Below are 22151 nucleotides of genomic sequence, written 5' to 3' on the forward strand. Positions count from 1 at the left end.
GAAGGGTCAGTTAAATAATAAGCCAGGCCAATAGGTGGAGGCCAACAGGGACAGGACGGATGACTTACTAAACTCTGACACATTATCCCAGGAAATGCAAAACCCAGAAATTCTATTACGACCTGATAAAGAGGTATTTAGATTTCAGCAGCACGCTGCTACCCAACTCTAAGCTTCCATTGAACCCTACGATTAAAAGAAAACAGTCCATGGAGAAAATATCAGATTTCCAGATGATCTGAAGGGATCAAGGGAGGTATTAGCTATTTGAGAAGAAGCCCTGAGAGCCAGTGTTGAATTGAGTTCCCTATCAAATAGTCAGGTTAAGGTTTGGTTAGTTACTCGCATCAACAAGATATGTTTTTCCCAAAATAATGATGCAATGGAGCTGCAATAGCAAATTCTAAAATGTGTATTATTTTAAATATACAAAACCATTCTTCATCATTGCAGTTTTTATTCATAAAGTGGTCCCTGCATTGCACATTAACAGCTGTGATAACACCACACTTAATGTTTGTGTTTTCACAGCTGTCGTCCATCAGCTGTACTAAATATCCAAAGGGGCGAGTTACACAGCTTTATTTCCAACAAGAACTTAAAGAAGGGCATAGCATGCACTTATCTTGCCACCTACACCCTGGAGTACAGTTTCATTTAAGTGACAAGTAGATTTAATGGATTCTTTTTAGGAAATGCGTCCTCTATTTCAGAAGACTGAGGCTAATGAGTATGAGAGGCCATCTGGACAACTGTCTTCAAACATTAATGGCACAAAGTTGTTTTTTTCTTCTTGTATATGCATATCTAGTTAGTCAATTTAACTTTGAGTTAAAGTCAGTTAATGTGTTTGTGTTTTTCTTCCTCTCTTGTTAACACAATGACACTGGTATTTAAAGAATGCAAGTCACAGCTTGCTTATATATGACACATCTGTGCTGTCCCGGCGCTAAGACAATCAACAGGCTGTAAATAAATGATCATGCTGCCACCACTGAAACACCTCAACAGAGATGTAGCCGTATACTTTTAACTTAACACTGTATGGTGCACCACTTTACCCACCACCATGATGATTAAATAAACATTTAGTCAGTTATTCTCACTTGATTCACCGTGAATGGTTGTAAACTCATTAAACAGAGTGACACTGATGTGACACATGCAGCGAGAGGCAGGACAGGCGGACAAATATTAGCCTAGGATAAAATACTGAATAAAGATAAAACCTTTCTTACACAACATGCCTCTGCTCCTGGAAAATCCTTCTGGCTGTCGACCCTGACACCTCCTGCACCAAAATATCCCAGAGTTCACTGCATTTGCCTGGAAACAAGAGGATTAAAAAGGTTAACCCGGGGGTGGCTTTATTCTTAAATATCTTGTATTTCTTTCTACAACACGCCCTGTTAGCACGTGTGTAAGTACCTTTAACACTGTTGCAGTTCTGTTTGAAAAGTCAAATTGTTTTCTTATCTAATAAAGCTAAGGCTGAAGTTTGGTAAGAATTAGATTGTATCAAAATAAAGGTTGTCATGAGTTACCTGTCACAAAGCTGATTTGAATGTCAATAACTCAACTGCAAACACCTTTGTTTACTTTATAGTAATTGTATACATCATAGTTTATTTTCTACTCGTTGACTTTGCTGATCTTTTGCACAATCATTAGCAAACAGATAAGTGTTTCTTAGATTATACTGTAGTTTATTGACTTTTGATGGCAGTATATGACTTTGCAATAGGAGGACATCCAGTTAGGTTTGTCTAAGGTTGTCATAATGTCTGTTTCTTTGAGTTACCAGTGCTGAGGATGACTACGCTGCTGGTTGCTGCTGGAGGGACATGTTATCAGGCCGGAGCACATGATGCAGGCCCTCAAACAGAGCTGTTAAATACAGGAAGTAGCCAATCAGGATAAACCAAGTCATGGGGGGATGTACACGACATCAACTTGGTGGTGCTTTCCTTGGTTAGATTCCAACATATTAATATTGGTTGAGAAATTAGCTTGCTGTGTTTTGTCTAAGTGGTTGTCTTTGTGTACTCCTTTGTTTATAAGCCATTTTAAATGTTCCCCTTTGTGATTAGTTTTTGTCATTGATAAGATGATTAATTTAGGGTAGCATTTAGAGATAATTTCTGTTTAATTTACCAGTTTATGGGCCCAGCACTTTAACATCCTTTTGAAAATAGGATCCCTGAAAGTGTGCACCTTTTTTGTTTGTGGTGCTTCATACAAATAAAACATGTTTCAACATTGTTTACCCAATGGTTGCACACACACACACACACACACACACACACACACACACACACACACACACACACACACACACACACACACACACACACACACACACACACACACACACACACACACACACACACACACACAGAGCCAGTAAGAGCAATCAGACTTCAGTACTAGCATGATGGGGATACATAAGGTGATGCTGGATGAATATATCTCTCTCTTCTCCACAATTGAGCTCACTACCATTTATATGGCTTTCATTTAATCTGGGAGCTGATGCAACTTATTACACTCTATCCCACTGTGGTTGTTTGGTGATTTAAGAGCACTGTTATATCACACTGGGCTGACAGAGGATCAGGTTTGAAAGCTCTGGCTCTAACTCATCTCTACCAACTGAGAGACAGCAATCCTCCCCATGCTTTTAGATGGTGAACAAGATGTATCTCTGCCAATGGCAGTAGAACTGAGTTTGATGAAGGTAGAGATATATGCATGGCGTCTCACTGTGTAAATTGACTCACTTTAGCTCCCCTGATGTTTAATTCCTCTGCCTGGAGCAACAAACTATTAATGTTGTTTTCATGAACTAATGTGCAAATCAAGCTAATGAAGGTTCATGGTGGGAGTTATTCATCTTAGAGATTTATCAGCAGTAGGCAATCTGGGGGAGTGGGGATGGCCCTCTTGATCAATGCTAACTGAAATACATGCAAACAGCTAACCTGACAACACATTATATCTGACTGCAAAAAGCATTGACCAAGCATGATATCATTGAAACTTATACTCAACTCAACACAGCAGCATTTTAAAATGCTCTCTCTTTGACATGTTCCACTCTTACCAGTGTGCACTGTTGCACCTGTTACTAAAGCTGAAAGTCAAGTAATCGAAGAGTTGATCAGCAAAACAAAATATTCACCACTTAATATTTGAGCCATGCTCAAAGTTATTCATGCTTAAATTGCATAGTTGTTATGTTCAGCATCAAATGTGGAGATTTCTTGCCTTCATTGATTGTAATCTTTGGGTTTTGGACTAACAAACCAAGACATGTAAAGAGTAAGACACCACTTTGGACTTTGAGATGGACAATGTTTTCTGAAATGTTATAGACAAAACAATAATCAACCAATGAAGAGAATAGTTGCTGATAAATCAATAATGTAAATAATCCTAAAGTGCAGTCTACCGACACACCTTGGAGTACACACACTGCAATCACATACAGGAAATTAAACCAATGTTTTTTTAGAGATTTACCACTATCAATTTCTCTAAAATCATTATGCCTTTCTGCTCCTCAAATGTACGGGTCATGCTTCACAGCATTTGAATAAATTGGTACATCTATCCTGGTTAGATCAATAATAGATTTAATCGACACCCACATGTTTAACTCATGCACTCTGCAAAAATGATGCAAATACTTTAGCTGGAGACCATTTTGCTTTAAAACAGGGGACTTTGAGTGTTATTCCTGTAGCTTCAGCAGCTACATCTATCTATGGCATTTTGACATGACTGGATTCATGTATGGTTACATAAGACTCTAAAATGGGCCATAATACCACGGGATTAAACACTCTCTCTGATTTACTCTGAGTCAAGGAAACAACCTGTGCGTTGTGACCTGTGGTCCAGTAAGAAAACTAAACTGGGATCAGTTTCCGACTCTCACGCTCTGTGCAGAAAAACCCTCGATGTGATTGGCTGAGGAGCGCAGGAGCTCTGAGTAAAGCAAAGGATGCCAGAGTGCTCAGGCAGTGCATCGACGGATGCAAGCAGGGGGAGGACGGCGAGACACGTTGTTGTTGTTGTTGTTGTTGTTTTTGTTAATATTATAAAGATTCTGCTTTAATTTCACCAAGTGGAGCAAGTTAAGTGTGATGTTTTGGCTGCTTGTAATAAAATCCCTCTCAACAACACCAACTCCGACACCATCCTCTCAGGAGTGATGGGCTCCAAGTTGACCAGACAGAGAAGTCTCGATTTTGAAACAAAAGTGTCCAAGAGGAGACGCCAGAGGAATGACAGCCCGGGAGAGAGCGAGAGGAGCGGGGACTTCTTGTTTACCTCCCTGATGCTGAAGTCCGACAAGCTGCCCGGGATGCTGCGGAGAACAAACCAGTGCCCGTATGTGAGGAGGGTGGCGTGGATCCGGGAGATCCAGAGACTCCTCCGGGAGCAGAAGATGGAGCAAGCTGGTGAAGTGCTCAAACTGCTGAGGAAGGTAAAGGGATTACATTATTTTGGATTCATTTCTTAGGAAAACGTATTATTTAAGATTTTATTTAGGAGGTTATTTGAAGCTGCAAGTGTGTTTGATGAAGTGTGCGTGGTGAACACGTGGGCCAAAAGTTAAATAGCCTACATCAAAAACATTTTGCACGTTTTTTATATTTAAAAGTTTATTTGGTCATTTAATTCCAGATTGTTGAAAATGTAGGTTCAGTCATTCCAGTTGTGTCCTTATTTCATTTGATCTCACATTTATTGTCAATGATGTTAGGATGCATGCTATATTTATTCAGCAAAAGCAGATTGAACTGATGGGTCCTATTGGAGAAAGTCCCTCTTTTTATAGCATGTGTATCTGCAGGTGTCAGTGCTAATGGTTTAAAGGTTTAAGGCATGTAATCTTTTTTCCTTTTTTCAAGTTCCTTTCAATGATTCCCAGTAAAGAATAATTTCTGACCTGAACTCTGTCGCCTTCTTTTTATCAAAAAGAAAAAGGGATGAGAAAGAAGCAGTATGAGTGTTTGGTTTAAATCAACCACCTGTTTTGTCTGAAAGGGAATGGATAGCCAGCGATAGCTCATTTTCTGAATATAAAATCAGCTCTAACACTGAGTGTATTATGTTTTTTAAAGACACCAAAACCCAAAAAGTTTTTTTGTGACAAACGTTGAGATCTTAATAATTTTTCTTACCAATTAAATATTTTCCTGCTGCCTTTTTTACAGTTAAGGCTACACAAGAAAAAATATTGAGTCAATAACATATATATTTAGCTTTTTCTGCCATTCTCCACAGTTTCCCATGTGTGAAGGAAACATCAGAGGGAATTTAAATATATAAATCCACATTGGAATAAGTGCTTTACACAACTCACTTGATGATGTATTGTGGTATTGTTGAAAATCTCTAATCTGTCCCCTATTGTATGGTATGATGGGAACACATAATGAAAAAGCCCCCCACTATAGTTAATATATTTAATTTGAGTCCTATCTATTATCTTTCCGAATGTTACACCTTCCCAGGTCTAATCCTCACTTTCTGAAGCTTTATCCAAACTAGAGAGGCGGAAAGAGAAATAGTTTTTGGAGCTCAGCTTGAGCTTTCCACTTCCCTCTGGTTGCTGTGCATTGATCAAAGACTAGTTTTGAAGTACAGAGAAAAGGGGTTCTCATCAAGCAGACCCCTTGTCATGCAAACTGCCTGCCCATCTGTACGCTGCCGTAGAATAAATGACACAGAAGTGTGCAGATTAAAGCAGGAATCAATGCTGAGGAGTCTGAATTGAAGACAGATTTGCAGGTATCTAATCTTCTCTGCAGATAGTCCATAAACCGAGCATACAATAGGTGGGGTGAATTTCAATTTAGTTGTAAATTATATTCATGTTTGTGTGAAGTAGGAGGGATATGACTCATGCACATTCCTTGAAGACTTCCATGTGTCTGTCTCTTTTTGTTAAAGCAGTCCATCAAATCTAATAGGAAACACGATTTTGAGATCAACATGTACAATTGGTGGTCGTGAGCAGGAGCAACTCTCTCAACAGCTCGGCATTTAAACTGCTCACGAAACACGAATTCTCTCTCCATCACTCACTGAGGTGAAGCCAGAGAGCTGCTGTATGTCTTTGGGGCTGGAGCAAAGTGTCTGACTAACAGTTCTTCAAGATGGGGGGAAAACTAGCAGGAGAGCTCCTGTTGTTGTTCTCTAGCTGCAAAGCAGCTTTTCCTCTCGGAGACGGGTGGATTTGGAGATAATCACCTTGGGATGATGGATGCTGGAACATGTTTCTATTGCACAGAGGAAGCATAACAAAGAGTAGCCAATAACACTGCCACCACGCTGTATCTCCATGGCAGATCTGCCTCCTGGGCCATTAAGTTATTAGTTTGGGACCTTCTACATATTCATAAGGAAACAAAGAATCAGCAAATACTCTTATCAATTACGCTCTGCAACATGCACACTGAGTAACCAATGTGCAGCGATGGAGAAGACAATAATGAAGAGGTTTTCTCTTTCATATATATATATATATATATATATTATCTGTCACAATAATCACTTCATTTTATTCAACTTTAAATACACGCTGCTTGCCAGATTTTGGTGCCTCTTTGATTTGATTGAAATACTCTTCATCCAATAATACAGTTCTGTAGAAATATTAACCATTTGTGAGGTTTGGGGTTAGGGTGGGGATTTAAAAACAAACAGATACAGGCTATCTAATTCCAGTCTGTGTGCTAGGCTAACCTAACCTTCCTTCTGGCCTTAACTTCATATCGCCATACAGACATGAGAGTGGTATCAATCTAGTCATCAACTCACCAACTCTCAGCCAGAAAGTGAACTTATTTATCAATAATTCAAAAACAGGTCAATTGTTTTTCATAAAAAGTAGAACTATTCCTCAAGATGCGCTTCTGGTATACTTCTCAAAAACTGAGTTCATTTGGCAAAGGTCATGTGTTTGGCACCACGCGCAGGCAGCCTGTATCTGTGGCCTAATTATCCTAACAGTCCAAAATAAAATAAGTAAGTAAACAAAACTGGACACCCGACAGCTGCTACATGGTCTTACACTAAAGCAGAAAACGCTGGGAATGGATTTGGCACACTGCAATATATTTAATTGGATTCTGATGAACTGCATGTGTGGGATGTTGTTTTTTGGTTTAGAGCTTGACGTTATATTCACTTTTTGTGACGAGGCAGACGTCAGATTAGATACGCAGCTTTCCTGAGGACATTGATCTGAGGGCACGCAGGCTTCCACATCAAAAACATTTCCTGCCTTTAAGATTAGGAATCACTCAAATGAATCCACAGGATCAGATCTCTGTGTCTTTTGAAGACGAAACCCACTCATTTCTCATGCTGCAGCTGCACTACACAGTTACAGCGCTTCATCATCATAAAACAATCTCCAAATTCCTCTGTGCCTCCGTTTATGGAGACGTGTTATCCTCCTGCATCTGTGCTAAATGAGGTTTATTGAAGGGAGCGCTGGTCTGGAGGATAGTCCAACGTCAGGGAATCCCACAGAGCTCCGCTGTAATAAATCAACTCAAAAGCTGGAGGAGGAGAAAATGCTGATGGGAGTTTTCCTCTCTGTTTCCACTGCGCCCCTAAGTGTTAGAGCTGTCAGAGCGTATACAGTGCGTTTTACACAGATTCCTCCTCAAGCTTTCTGAGAAGCTTTTCAATGCATATTGAGCTGACTGTATTTACCCTTCAGCTGCTCAGCTTCTAGTTTTACAGGATGATGGTCCAGTGAAACATGTTTGTAAGCAGCAGTTATGTCACCGTTCAAACAGCATGTTTGAGTAGATAAAATCATCTTTTAACAGTTGTTAATTGGATTGTTGGATTATAAGAGATATACAGCTTTAAGAGAGGAGAGTTCCTTTTACTTTCTTTCCCCTTTCAAACAACCTTTCATCTCTGTTTATTTTGTTTCATCTGCTCAGTTTCAAGTCTTCCTGGCTGTTTGTTTTTTTCTCCTGTATGTTTGTATCGCTGGCTGACACTTGCTGGTGAGGCAGAAAATACTGGCTGTTAAAGACACGTCAGCACTCAAAGAATTACCTGAAGAAGCCCCGTATTTACATTGTCACTTCAATATAGAAATATCCTGATGATGAGGAACTATTGTCAACAACAGGGTTCCTGGTTTCTAGTTTCATTGAACTGTTCTCCCTGTCACACAATCTTTCACTGAGGAATGCTTAGGATTGAAGGTAGAAAGCAGAAAAGCCTCACACACACACACACACAGACACAGACACACCACACACCCACCCACCCACACACACACACACACACACACACACACACACACACACACACACACACACACACACACACACACACACACACACACACACACACACACAGACACACACACACACACACACACACACACACACACACACACACACACACACACACACACACACACACACACACACACACACACACACACACACAATGTATGGTATGCACACAGACACCTCTCCACCCCCTAATCAACTGAACTGGATGTAAACGCAGCAAAACCTTATCAACAAGATAAGAGCGAAATGAAAGGCAGCAATAAAAATAAAGAAAGCTCATCAACATTGATAATCTATTTTCATTAATCTATCCATTGAACGACACTTGAATATTAAATGAAGTGTGCTTTAGACATGGCTGTTTTAATCAAATTAATTACCAAGTCAACAGTCTTTACTGTTAGTTTTAAAAGCAGTTAACCACATATTTTCCTTTGTTCTACCTCTCAGGATTTGGGACTCCAGGGATCGTCACTCAATGACATTTTGTACAAGAACGCAGCTTTTCTCAACCTGGTGGACCCCATTTCTCACGAGCTGCTGCTCAGTCTCGCCCGCGACCTGCAGTGCCCGAAAAGGGTGAGAATCCAGAACGATCCGGTTTGTTTAAACTGTTCATGAATACTGAAAAACAATCTCTACAGTGTTCACATTAATTAGCGTGGCCACGGCTACAATTGTAAACAAAGGCGAGGCAAGAAGCAGCATGTCCGCATTTATTAGCCATGCCTAAGTGCATGTGTCATATTGTTCCTGTCATGCCGTTGTGACAGCAAGGAACTGCCAGTTGTCTTCGTACAAAGACTGCAGAGGCTACGATCAAGAGAAATTAAAGTTTACTGTATGTGTTAAGCCATGAGCATAATACCGTAGATCACTAAGCACGTCTTCAGGTTTCTAAAATGAGTTAAATATTAGATGATGTCTTTTTTTCTGTGGGCATCCTGCTTAATATTCACAGATTCCACACGAGGGGCTGGCTCACGCTTTACAAGGGAAATGTGAGAGGCTAATACATTTTATTTCTGGAACTCACTCCCACAACCCATCAGAGACTGCACTGACCTCGCCACCTTCAAAAAACTCACAAAAACTCACCTCTTCAATCTGGTTTTTCATGTGTGATTGTTTTTGTATTATTTGACTTTAACTTTAACTATATATTTATTTGTTGTTCCTTTCTTTTTCTTTTCACTATATCTTTAAAGCGTCTTTGAGCACCTGTAAAAGCGCTAACAAAATAAATCTATTATTATTATTATTTTATTTATACAGCTCTAATTCAGATATTTGCTCATATAGCTTTACAAGACGACTTGAGTAAGATACTGTAAATATGAAGAAAAACAAGATATTACAACTGATTTATAACATTGTCATCACAAGAATGTTTTTATGGCCATGTTTTTAGCCAAGCCATGTTGAATTTTTGAGCCTGCATGTGGAAAAGCTGCATTTAGAGGACTAATTGAGGTTGAAATGAGAGTTACCACACAGCTACAGAGAGACACCTGCATGCTGAAGGGTGGGCGGAGGGTTAAGGATTAATGTGTGGGCCAAGATGAGGCAGTGGGTCAGCCTTTGGCTCTGCAGTGGCACCGTCTTCCCTGCTGCTCAGGTGCTCTTTCAGCACATTGGCCAACGATAGCAGCTGTGCTCCAGGACCTGCAGGTGTGAGATTGTACCTGCTTAGGCTGCTTCATACTGGGCAGCGTGGGCAGGAACCCAGCGGTCATCAGGCCGAGGTCAACGGGGCAGGGGGCCACGGTCGATAGCAGAGAGGATTGTGGGGCTTTGGCACTCACAATGAGAGCACTTTGAGGATCTGACAGGTGGCAGGTGGCAGGTGGGATCAAAGTGGAGTCCACTGTGAAGCCTTTTGTGTCCCAGCCTACAGACACCTCTCAGTAAGGGATCGTACCAAAATGATATGAAGATATTGAAGATCTAAATGTAGATGATTGTTTTCCCTTCCTACATTTTAATCTTCAGCCTCCCTTTGCAATAAATTGTGATACAATAGTCAGAAACACAGCTTCCGTGTGTGCCATGGCTCATAATGATGCAACTTGCAGGAGAAAAATATGTTGTGACTTCAAAATATCATAGAAAAGGCAAAGAAATTGAAGTTTTAAGGTCTAAATTAAGGCACACTAGCTATATCGACCTCTTTGCTATCACTCTCATATTGTATTACAGATATTACTGATATCAAAAAACATGTATGATGTATATCCAGTTGTCTTATATTAGTTTGTACCTGTCAATACATTAGACAAACTCTTTCATTATTCATCTGCATTAAGTTCCGATAAAATACATTATTTATCAAGCCTGGGAGTCAGCTCTTCCACTTTACCACGACATACAAATCCAAGATGATACAATTCAAATGACATTTCAGTCTGGTTGAAGCGGCTGAATACAGTAGCAGCAGACTGGCTGTAAAACTCACAGCAGCCATTACACTTATCTAAAGGCTTTATCTCTTTTAGGAAAAGATGGGTTGCTTTAAGATAAAGTCACCGTGGTCCAGTCTTTACTTACCGAGTCAAGATGATAATCACCTGTGGGAAACGCTAATCTTATCGTAGTTTGCTTTGGCGGGGGGAAGCCCAGAAAGACGGGGGTGAGGGGGAGGGTGAGAAGCTGGCAGTGATCTCCCTGTCTGGCGACCCGTGGCAGGAAACTCTGTCAGACGTGAGGGGGATGTAGAGAGGCAGTGTGCTGGATTCAAGGCCCGGCAGCTGCCTCTTTGCCCAATGTTTTCCACCACTCTGAGATGTATTCACATTATATATTCAAGAACATATTGAGGCTAAAAGATAAATCATTTGTGAAGCTCATGGTCATCAGTTTCACAATTTAATTTATGTTTTTGATGCACTCAGCTTTACAGGGGCATGATTAACATCCAGGAATGCTTTGGTGATCCTTCAAGTCAACAGACTAACATTTTCTAAGAATACTTCCACACTGCAAATCAGTATGCGCAGCTTTAACGTTGAGTTCAGTCATCCGAGTGGCTGAAACAGCAGCACGGCATGCTTTGAAGTATGAGAGATGGTTGTTTGTCGCCAGAGAAAAGAAATGGCAGAGGGAATAGTTAATCGCCTTAAGGTAAATTGCCCCTGTCTTTTTTTCCCCTCTCGCCACATTGCCTCTTTCTTGTTGTCGTGTTGTACCATTAATTAGATTTACCCTGCTCGGCTAAAGCCATTGCATTTAAAGTCTTTGACGGAGGTGGGAGAGAGAAACGAGAAGGCAGAGAGGAGGGGAGGCATGAAGCAAGAGGGAGGAAAAAAGCACAAATAAATGAATGTTTCTGTGTGGGAAAATCTTTGAAGCCACTGTTTTCAAAGGACAAGAAAGAAACACTTTGTGAATGTGGGAGAATCGGTCCGTAGTTAGCAGGAAGAAAGAAAAAGACATCAAACATGTATAAATGTCTTTAACAGCTTGTGCATATTTTTTTGTTTGCCTAAAACTTGTGATTTTTATATGAACAACCACTGTTTTGATTTGCAGTATGAACTCAATTCTTGTCCATCATTCGTCCTCTGTGTGTGTTAAAGGAGACTGACTCGTTCAAGTCCACCACCAAGATCTGCCGGCAGCTGATTTACCATCTGACCCCTCACTCCAAGTGGACGAGACAGAGCGTGCCCAGGAGGAAGTCTCAGGCCTGGTGAGTGTGTCCTCCTCGCTGCCGGCAGACGCTGCCCGTCACTCTGAGGAAGGACAGTCCCTGCTGCAGTAAACACATACTAAGCATCAGTGAAACTCATAAATCACCACAGAGCCTCTAGGAAAGATTAAAGGAAGGCAATACATCGATAGTTATTGGGAGGATTTTGCTTCAATGTGCCCAGGTTATATTTGTAATAGTGCGTTCAATAGGGTTTATGGTTGTCTTGTGATGTTAAAATGATTACTTCCTGGGATTATATTAGCCTTTTTTTCAGGACTGTATCCCAACATTTAGTTTATTCTGGATGTATTATGTGGTAGTCAACAGAGATGGTAAAAGTACACACATCCTTTACTCAAGTAGAAGTACAGATACTCGTGTTTAAAGATACTCTGGTAAAAGTAGAAGTAATGACTAAACTTCTTTACTCAAGTAAAAGTAAAGAAGTGTGGGCTTGGAAATGTACTTAAGTAAAAAGTATCCATAACTAGCAGCTGTTTTAAAGAGTAACTGACCTCACTTTATATTAATAGAACAATAATGTTATTGTTAGCCAATGAATGTTTCGAAGCTGAACAACGTAAAAATGACAAAGTTCTCATTGGTCGCTTATCCCATCTTTGAGGTAGAAAACAACAGGTTGAAGACCGAACACAGTTTTTCACTGTATCATGAGTTTTACGTATGAGTGGCTGTAATGGAGACTCTGACCGTCTTTATGGGGCTGAACTGAGGTTATTGCTGCTGCAGTGTAAGCAGTTTTGCTTGGAGAGTCGTGGCATCTTTTGTTGCTGTCTAGAGAGCAATGAAAGGGAGGAAACAAAGGTAGAAAACACAATATTTGTTTATTACAGATCTTCATTGTGTGCATGCATGGTGTTTGTCATAGTGAGGTAGTACCCTACAGCGGGTCCTATGACCTTTAAAGAGTATACAAACAAAGCCATAAAACACACTCCCCTTCCAGGTGTGTCTCATACAAGCAGCTGATCTCTTTCTCTATGTGCCATAAAACAATTATGTGACCTGAGTCATTTCACAGATCCTCCCTATACTTGGGTGTAATCTTCATTACATCTAAAAGCCTACATCATGTGATAAAGTTGAACATTCTCACAATAACATCTACCCAATAGAGTCACTTGTGGAAGAGTTTGCATAGTTTACATTTGCTTTCTGTTAATTCAATCTGAAATACATTTTTCCACACATCTGAATTGTAACAGCCATTGTGAGTCGCTTGAAAAGCAATCAAATCCAGTTAAAATGTTAACTTAAGGTCAGACTAGATCTATAATGGTGGCATTTCAGCATTAATGAGGTCTGGAGAGTGCTTCATTGCTTCAGTACAGTACTCTTCAGTATCACCATACATGATAATATTTCCATTATCTTCCAGGTGTTAATTACCTTGAAAATCAAAATGTCCAGGAAATGTGAATAGAATTATTCATCTGAACCAAATTACGCCACATCATACACTAATTGATTAAAAATGTGAACTTAAATGGTGCTACACTGTGTAGTAGATCCAATGCAATCAATGCTTTTTTCATTTATGCTTTTCCTTAAAGTACATTTTTCTATCAATATTTGACATCAATACATACCTTTATTTACGATACTACCTTTACATTTTCACACCTCCTTCTCAGCAGTAAGCACACTTCCTCCCTGCTGTGACAAAAACAGCCTAACACCGTCTTCCAACACTCTCCGTTATGAGTGTGAGAGATTTTATTGTTTCTATACATCTACAAACCATCTCCAAGAACGATCATGGAGCAAACAGGAAATTAAGACTGAACTGAATTTGAAGCAATTGACACCAAACTGCGGGTCTGGTACTGATTGTTCATGTTTGAGTGAAATAAAGAGCAACAGAAAGGACATTGATTACAGCGACTGTACAACAAATGAAATGCTCCCCAACTCAAACTAAGTAACAGGTACATTTGAGGAGACGTTTTGAAAGAAACAACTTCTCTACTGTTGATCACGAGGCTCCCTCTCCCTGAGCAATTAACCCAGATCGAAAGATTTTTTGACAGCTCGAGTTAACTTCCCGCCCCTGTCTCTTGGCTGCTGTATTTTGAAATAACACTCAACAGAACAACAAGGCAGACACTCCCAGAGTGCTCATTAGCAAACCCCGTGTCTTTCTCTGCCTCCACTGCAAGCATCAGGCAACTGCGCTTACTGTGGGACTCAAACCAGACTCTGTGAATATGACGCGCTCTGAAATGAAGCTTTAGGACACATGGTTTCAGAAGCTTTTCTGTTATGGATCTTTTCATTATAAAGCCTTTGTCTATTTCCTCTCAGTCTGTCTCAACCTTCTGCTCTCTCTCCTTCCCTTCCTTCCCCCCGGCCTCTCAATGTCTTCTATTTTAAAATCCTTTCCCTTGCATTGATTTTCTTCCTCTCCTCTCCTCTCCTCCTGAGGGATTTTCTCTCCTTCTTGTGAGAGTCCATTTTGTTCAACAGTTGCCGCACAGAGCGGTTCTGCAGTTTGAGCTGAGGCTCTGGGGAAATGCTCTGTCAGACAGAGAGTAAAAGAGAGAGGCGGATTCACTGCAAGGTTGCCGATTAGAAGTTGCCTGTTTACCTCTTTCTTCCTGCCTCGCTTCGCATCGATTGTGAATTTGATCTTTTCATATTAGGGAATGCAAAAGCATCAGCTATCCTTTAACAGTTTATTGCATTCTTACAGTCTTATTTTTTTCAAGTGATTTTGAAGTCTATTTTTGATCAATTTAGAAATGTGCTGCAGCCTGCCCTCCAACTGGGGCTCAAATTGAATATATTTCATGGAAAATATGCAATTGGTTGCAAATCCTCAAGAGATAACGCATCAATCTTGATTCCAGCATTATTACTTCAGCTTGCTATGCTTTCATAATACTGTAACTGCAAAGCAAGTCACACTTTATAAATTATCAAGGCATCATTTTCTCTCTGCAGCTGCATGTGCTAGCTTTCAGAGAAGCACTGTATATGTGCGTCCCCAGAGGAGTTCTTAATGTTATTGGTATTGGTATTGAATCTCAGATTAATCAAGCTCGTATTTTTATGACGGTAAAATTGCCCTTCCAGCACATTTGGAAGAGATTGGATTGAGATTGCAGATGCTGTTTCATTGCAAGGCTGTAATTGACACGAGGCTCTTACAGCAGCTATTACAGACATTTTCAGTACATTAAAAGAAAATAGTGTGGTTCAAGAAGACAACTGAATAATGGTATGAAAAATTCAGCTTTGTACACAAGTATTGGAGTAAATCTAAGTGCATCTGTTTAGTTTTTTTTAAATATGTTGTATCATCGTATGTTAATATCATGAACATACTGTATGAGGATAAGAGTACAACAAGACAGATGTTTGGGAAGGTATTCTCAGTGTGGTTGCGTGTTTCTAGTTTGACCCAGACTGTTAGGGCTAAAGTCGTCCCGCTGGAGAGCAAAGCAGGGTGGACCCAAGTGCAGGATAAGAAACTGAACAACAACAGCTGAATGCAACTCATGCCCATTGATCCCATTCAAATAAGTAATAAGTATTTTTGCTTTAAAGGGTTTTTATTGTGTTTTCCCTTTCGTGTAGTGAGTGATATACGATTTTGTGCATGTAAATGGTCTGCAAAGGCTAAACCCTCTGTGTTCCCTCCAGAGGGAGTTTCTCTCCCACACTCCCCCAGCCTGCCTGAAACGCCTCCATTGGACTCCTTTGTTTACTTCCAGGACATAATGACATCACTATGTAACACTTGTTCTATTGGATAGCGCTCGACACATTGTACGTGATAGGCTAAGGGGTGGGATATCTAGGCGGTTGAACATCGCAACAGAGACGTTCAGCTAACCAATCAGAGCAGACTATAGGCTCTGGTTTCAGACAGAGGGTGAAAAGAGGAGCTGCAGCACAGGCAGTATGTGAAAAATAAAGAGCTTTTTGAATATTAAAGCATGTCAACATGTCACAGTAGATCACAAAATACAAATATGAACCTGAAAGTGGGCATAATAGGGCCCCTTTAAGATGGCAATTGGTAAAATGCTGATGTGACAACAGACAATTTTTCCCTCCTACTGTGTTGCATTTGCAGATCAAACTTGCAGCTTTGCACTCAATAACATAGATAAACCTCAACTTTAGCGGCGTTGGAGACAAAGACTAGATGTTCTGCTCTTCTCATTGGTCTTACTATCTGGCATGCCCAGACAACTAATGCAGCTAACCAACTAACTTTCCTCACTACTCGATAACTCTTTAAACACCTCTTTCTCAAGTATTGGAAATCACTCCTCAGTTGGCTCTTGAAACACTCTACAAATTTGTAGTTTAGCTTTTGTCCTTAGCCTCAACAAATGATCGTTCAGCATCAAACCGTCCTCAGCTCCTTGGGTGGTTTCCTGCAGCTGCTCAGATTGTCCAATTGCTGGTAGCCAAAACTCAACAGCTTCAGGTCATTGTACACATCTCTTTCTCCTTTATTTTTAGTTGGAATATCCTTCCCACTTCAGAAAGATTACCACTTTTCTCATATCTTTACTCTCACTTCTGAATCATACCTGGCAAGCATAAGCCAGAGAAAAGCCGTCAGGCATCTTGGCAATAACTATATTTGGTTCAGCAGTGCAAGTTTTTTAGATATCTGTGTAAGAGTCTGGATGGATTTAAACTGTGTTTCAAAAACTGTATTTCTAGTTCAGATCTCCAGACAGCTTTCACCGGCTAATCACCGGAGAAATGCTCTCTGGAATTCTTTCTCCGCTGCTCGGACTAATTTGCTCTAAGCTTTGAAGAAATCCCCTCTACCTCTCTTCTTTGCTGTCATTTGAGCCTGTCTCCCCTTCATGATCCTTCCAGCGGCGCAGACATATTGTAAATGCAAGGAACCTCTCAACTTTGCAGCCTTTAATATTGTACATGTTGGTAACCTATGCATTAAAGCTGCTGTCCAATCCTCTAAGGCCATGTCTACGTTAATGTCATTTGAAAGCTATCTGGAAAGTTGGGCGTCCATCCCAAATAAACTGGCATATTCACATTCAATTTGTTTGACAATTTGTTGTAACTTTTTAGTAGAGGATAAAGACAGACGCAATTTCATAAGATGAATGTGGTGAGGGTCCTTGGGGCATAATTTGCAGTGCAAAAATAAACAAAGCTAAAACCTCCTGTTGACGTGCACAACAGTCTGGCAACATTGGCCATGAGCTGAAAAACAATGACGGCAAAGCTTTTGTTTGATTGCCTCCATTAACAATAGACAAGAATGTGCCTTATATCATGTGGGAAGTCTTTCTACCTACGTGTGGCTCTATGTGTGGCAGGGTCATTGAGTTGTTTGGTGTCGACTGAAATATGACAACAACTATTGTATGGATTACCGTGACTTTTTGTACAAACATTCATGGTTTCTTGACAATGTGTCTTACTGACTTTAGCGACCTCTGAATAATCATCTACCATGAGGCTGACATCTGTGGCTCAGAGTGAAATATCTAGCCACTGAAGGGATTGGATTTAGTGCAGATATATATGCTTATTACATCATGCTAATAACTTTGGTGACTACTTAACTTGTAAATGTGTCCAATATTTTGTCAATTTTATGACCAAATTCCTTTTATTAAGCGAAAAGCACCAGCCTCAGACTCTATCCTATTTTGCAGATTTGTTTGTTTCCTTTTATCAGAACTTTTGGGTTTGACATCTTTGTTCACAGGACACAAAATTGAGCCAAATGTCTCTTGTTTTGTGGCCGTGGAGGAGTCAAATAATTTGTTCATTTAAAACAATCGACTTCCTCAGTCAGTAATTACCCAGAGGGGAACTCCCCATCATCATAATAATGATTGAATTAATTATAAGCTGTCACCTAGAACCTGTTACAACCTGCTTTCTGTCACACAGCTGCCGTGTCGTATCTGGAATAACGAAACAGACGATTCTTTACTGTACGTGTGGCATGTGTATCTGACACGTGTGCAGTATGACCTATTTTTGCAGCAAAGTCACCCCCCCTAGGTTGCACTGTAAGGTAGAGCAGGCTCTGAGTGATGGCGATCCTGACTTCTGACTAGCCCACAACATCTACTCCTAAGGCGAGGGCAAAATATTACAGACAGAGGAAGAGTATTTGAAAAATATTACTTTGTGTTTTTGAGGACATGATCACAGATGTCTGGTTTTTGCTTTCTCTGCTCATACTTCTATTCATAGATTATGTTTTCTCCTTGCACGCTTCACTCAATCTGCTCAATCTGCTGTCTAGTTGACCTCCACTTTTAATAGAGACTTAAAGATCCAGCCACCATCCTCTTCTATGAATAATTGAGGGCTTCCCGCCGTACAGACGGAGATCCTGGAGGATGAGGGAGAGGAGGAAGAGATGCTCAGTATCCATTGCTCCAATCTTCAGGACGGGCTATAATTAAATAATAAAAAAGATTGGATGTGTTGTTCGGTAAACACGGAGTTTGAGGTGTTTTTAATCAAGCAGACATTTAGAAACTTGAGGCCAACAGCTTAAATAAAAGCATTTCCTGACTTCTTGGGTTTTTATCCAGGGATTGAAGCTCTTTTACTCATTGATTGGATTTAACTGTGAATCTGAGATAAGGCTGCTGCTACTGCTCGAGAATAAAGGGAACAAGGATTGTTGTGCTTCAGATGATATGCGGGTCTCATTTCTTTAAGGCTGATACAGATCACTCCCCAACGATCAAGCCCGTCGGTCTGTTTGTAGCCCTGCATTTTAATGTTGATTTCATAACTGCCTTGACATAGTATAGAAGACACCGAGGTACTCCTCCATGCTATAGCGTTATGTAACGCAAACTGTTTTCTGTGTTCTGTCGCAGTATTATTTTCTCCTAAGCATCCAGTCTGTCACATCCAATCAAATCAAGAGAGAAATTATAGCTCAACCGTGTAGTACATTTTACACGCTGCACATTTGCATTATGGTACACTCTGTACCGAGAGGATTTATAATTATTGGCACAGCAGCGCAAATATGCTTTTATCTTTATTTGGAAGTAACATATTGAGAGCTAATCCTTCCTGTTTGTGTTATTTCTGCTGTGCGTAGAGGTAACATAAGTAAGATTTATAAAAGACCTCCTTTTTTTAACACTTATCTGTTCAAAATTTAATTCCGGTTTTCTGTTATGCAACATGCTTCCCACATTCGTGTCTAAGGGGTCCATGAGTGTTGCATGACAGAGTATAGCTGAAAGCCAGTACTGCACTGTCTTCAAGGACTTTTTGACTATTGTGTTTGTAAATTGGGGATTTGGCCCATATTTTTAACGAATTGTGACAGATGCTATTACATTCCTTTCGTTCTCCTGTTCCCAGCACCGCTGTCATTTCATTCAGTGTTAACATCAACATTACTACTTTCCCCAAAACTCAGAATTCAAAGTTTTCAAAGAACCAAGCGACTGATCTGAGATGTCAAAACCGCGCAGCCCTGAGCTGCTGCATTGACGCCGCACAATAGAACAAGCCTTTATCAGCACATCCGCTAAATGTTTCACTGAAATGTAATCCAAATCCAAATGAGCTTTGGGGTTATTTTTTCCTTCTTAGAAAATGTGCCACTATCCCCATGAAACTAGAGGACACTGGATGGTGTGTGCAGTCTCTGCTTTCATGTTTCACACAAGATTTGCTGCTGAAACGTGTGACAGATTGAACTTGCTATAAAGAACTGTCGTTAACACAAGGAACATTTTCCAAAAGTATTCATTGATGCTTAAACTAAGTTGAGTTAGACAAACTAGTTCAGGAAATGTTCAGTGTTAGCCCACAGTCCGAGGCCTGCAGGCATATTCAGATGATACACAGGAAAACATGGGCAGTTCCTTACCGGCCCACATCTCAAGGATGAGCTTTTACATTAGACCCTCTCTCCCACGGCCGGGCCGCGCATGTATTATACAGAAGCCAGAAGGCAAAACAGCTTGGATCGATCGGATGAATAAACGGGTCGAGACCAAAGCGTTGATGAAGCAGACATTGATCTGACCAATCCCACGAGTCCCTGGAACAGCATCCACATTTTTTCTTAGTTTCTCGAGTGCTTTTATTTCATTTCCCTGAAACAAGTCAAGTGTCTCCTTGCATGTTCAGCGGAAAGAACATTTTAATTTTGTATTACAGAGTTTGTCTTGCAATCTGATTTGCCATATACGGTATATCTGTGATCTGATGTTTGCCTGATATCTGCAGATGGGCTACAGATTTTGCAAAACAAGTAAATATTACTAAAATATTGAAACAGAAGCAAGATATGGGTATTTTCTCACCCTCTACTATCAAGATGCAGTTTATGAGTTGTACATTATTTATTAACGGTTATTAAATATGTTAGCAATGCTTTAGAGATCAGTAATAGATATCAGACCATTTTTTGTAATAGCCCTAAATAAGAGCATCTTTTTGGATGCCAGGTTGTTGTATTTACTACTCAAGCAATACTTTTGCAATCTAAAAATAATAATATTAATGTTTTTCCTTTTCCTTTAATCTTAACTTTTCAAGCTAACCACATGCTGGCACTGGCTTCGTGCCAGTCATACTGAGTGGTTTTGTTCTTCCCATTCATGAATCATCGAGAAAGATATTAGCATTACACCAAATCCTTTAATTATTTTGTATTATAAGCTGATTGGGTTATAACTTGTCTATAAATCATCACTATTGATTATATGATGCTGCTATTAGTTTCAGGTAACAAACCATCTACGAATTGTTCTCTTTTAATAGATACCTTGTCATCCAACTGAAGCCCCAGTGAATTGCGATTGCTTAGGCAGATATAAAAAGGTAAAAAAGTTCAAGATATTGATTTTAACAAACAAGAAAGTATTTATAGCATACACCACCTATTGTTATAATGAATCCCACAGTAAATGAACATGAAAAATATATGGCCTCTAACACTCCCTCTGTCTCTTGATGTATTACTGATTCATGAGAGTAAATTAAGGGGAACATGTATTCTACGTGGGCGGATGGATTACAAGTTTCTCCTGCCATTTCCTTTTAACTCACCCATGTGGTAGAATATTGAAGGGTTGTAAGATTCTCCTGAAAACAGTTTCACAGTATCTAGAAGAAATAACATGTTAGCTGTTCCCTCTCAGCCCTTTTCAGAAAATGTTCACCTCTCCAGCACTTCGTCTATTTAAGTTTAAGTGAAAAGGGTTTGGTTGCATTCGAGCGGAAATTGATTAGCGGAATGGTAAAGTAGGAAGGCTGCTGACTAACGCTAAAGATGAGCACTTACATTTTGTAAAGTTAGGAGACTGAGTGGAGTTTCACCTGAAACTTAGGCACACCAGAAGTGGTTGAATACAGACATTAATGGACCTGCTTTGACCTTCAATAAAGAAGCTTCCCTCTTGGATGTTTAGTAGAAAAGGAGAAAGACTTAGCAATAAAATAATAACTTAAAAATAAACCCAGTAGAGTAGAGAGTGCAGATCTCTGCCAGATGCGCTCCCTCTTCCCTCCCACACAAAGATTAGCTGAATCTCACTCAATTGTCCCTTCTTCCTTCCGGAGATAACAAAAACAGGGATTTATTCATCTCATATTGTGCCTTACTTAAAGGTGGGGTAGGTCATTTTGGAGAAACCAGCTTGAGTGCGCTAGAATTTGAAAATACACAGCCGGAAAAAATCTGCCACTTCCTTACAAAGCCACTCTTCCAATACACACGAACGCGCACATGACCAATGAGGGCACGAGATAAGTTTGTGCACAGATGGAAGGCTGACAGGCAGGTAGGCCATCCAGTTATTTTAGCCGGGCCGGCTAAAATGATTGGTCGTGCTTTTTACAGTACTACGGCTTCCACAGATGACATTTTTTTATGGATTTTTTGTCAAAGCACTTGCTAACATTGCTATCGGGATGTTAAGAGCATTCCATGGAATATAACAAAAAGTGTATCTCGAGCCGGTTTCTCAAACTTACCTACCCCACCTTTAAGTGGATCATGAATGCTTAGTGAAATGGCCTAAACAGGATAATTGTCCTCCATTGAGTTGAAGTATCTCTTATAGTTCTTCTGAAGAATGGAAAACAAAAGTATGATTACG

The 22151-nt window shown here is 40.1% G+C and overlaps 1 protein-coding gene across 5 annotated transcripts in view; it reads left to right on the top strand.

Moving 5' to 3' along the window:
• Positions 1 to 22151, top strand: part of lrrc75bb (leucine rich repeat containing 75Bb) — a 54618-nt gene that overhangs the window by 28246 nt on the left and 4221 nt on the right. Inside the window, exons 1-3 of one of the 5 annotated variants that reach the window (XM_079659154.1) lie at positions 4030 to 4492; positions 8793 to 8942; positions 11918 to 12030. In XM_079659154.1, coding sequence (XP_079515280.1) covers positions 4217 to 4492; positions 8793 to 8942; positions 11918 to 12030 — 539 coding nt within the window. In that variant the 5' untranslated portion in view covers positions 4030 to 4216. Of the gene's footprint in view, positions 1 to 4029; positions 4493 to 8792; positions 8943 to 11917; positions 12031 to 22151 lie in introns of those variants that run through there. The other 4 variants (XM_079659156.1, XM_079659155.1, XM_079659157.1 and 1 more) reach the window with 4 other exon arrangements.

This window comes from Notothenia rossii (assembly GCF_949606895.1).
Source record: "Notothenia rossii genome assembly, chromosome: 11".
NCBI classification, from domain to species: Eukaryota; Metazoa; Chordata; class Actinopteri; order Perciformes; family Nototheniidae; genus Notothenia; species Notothenia rossii.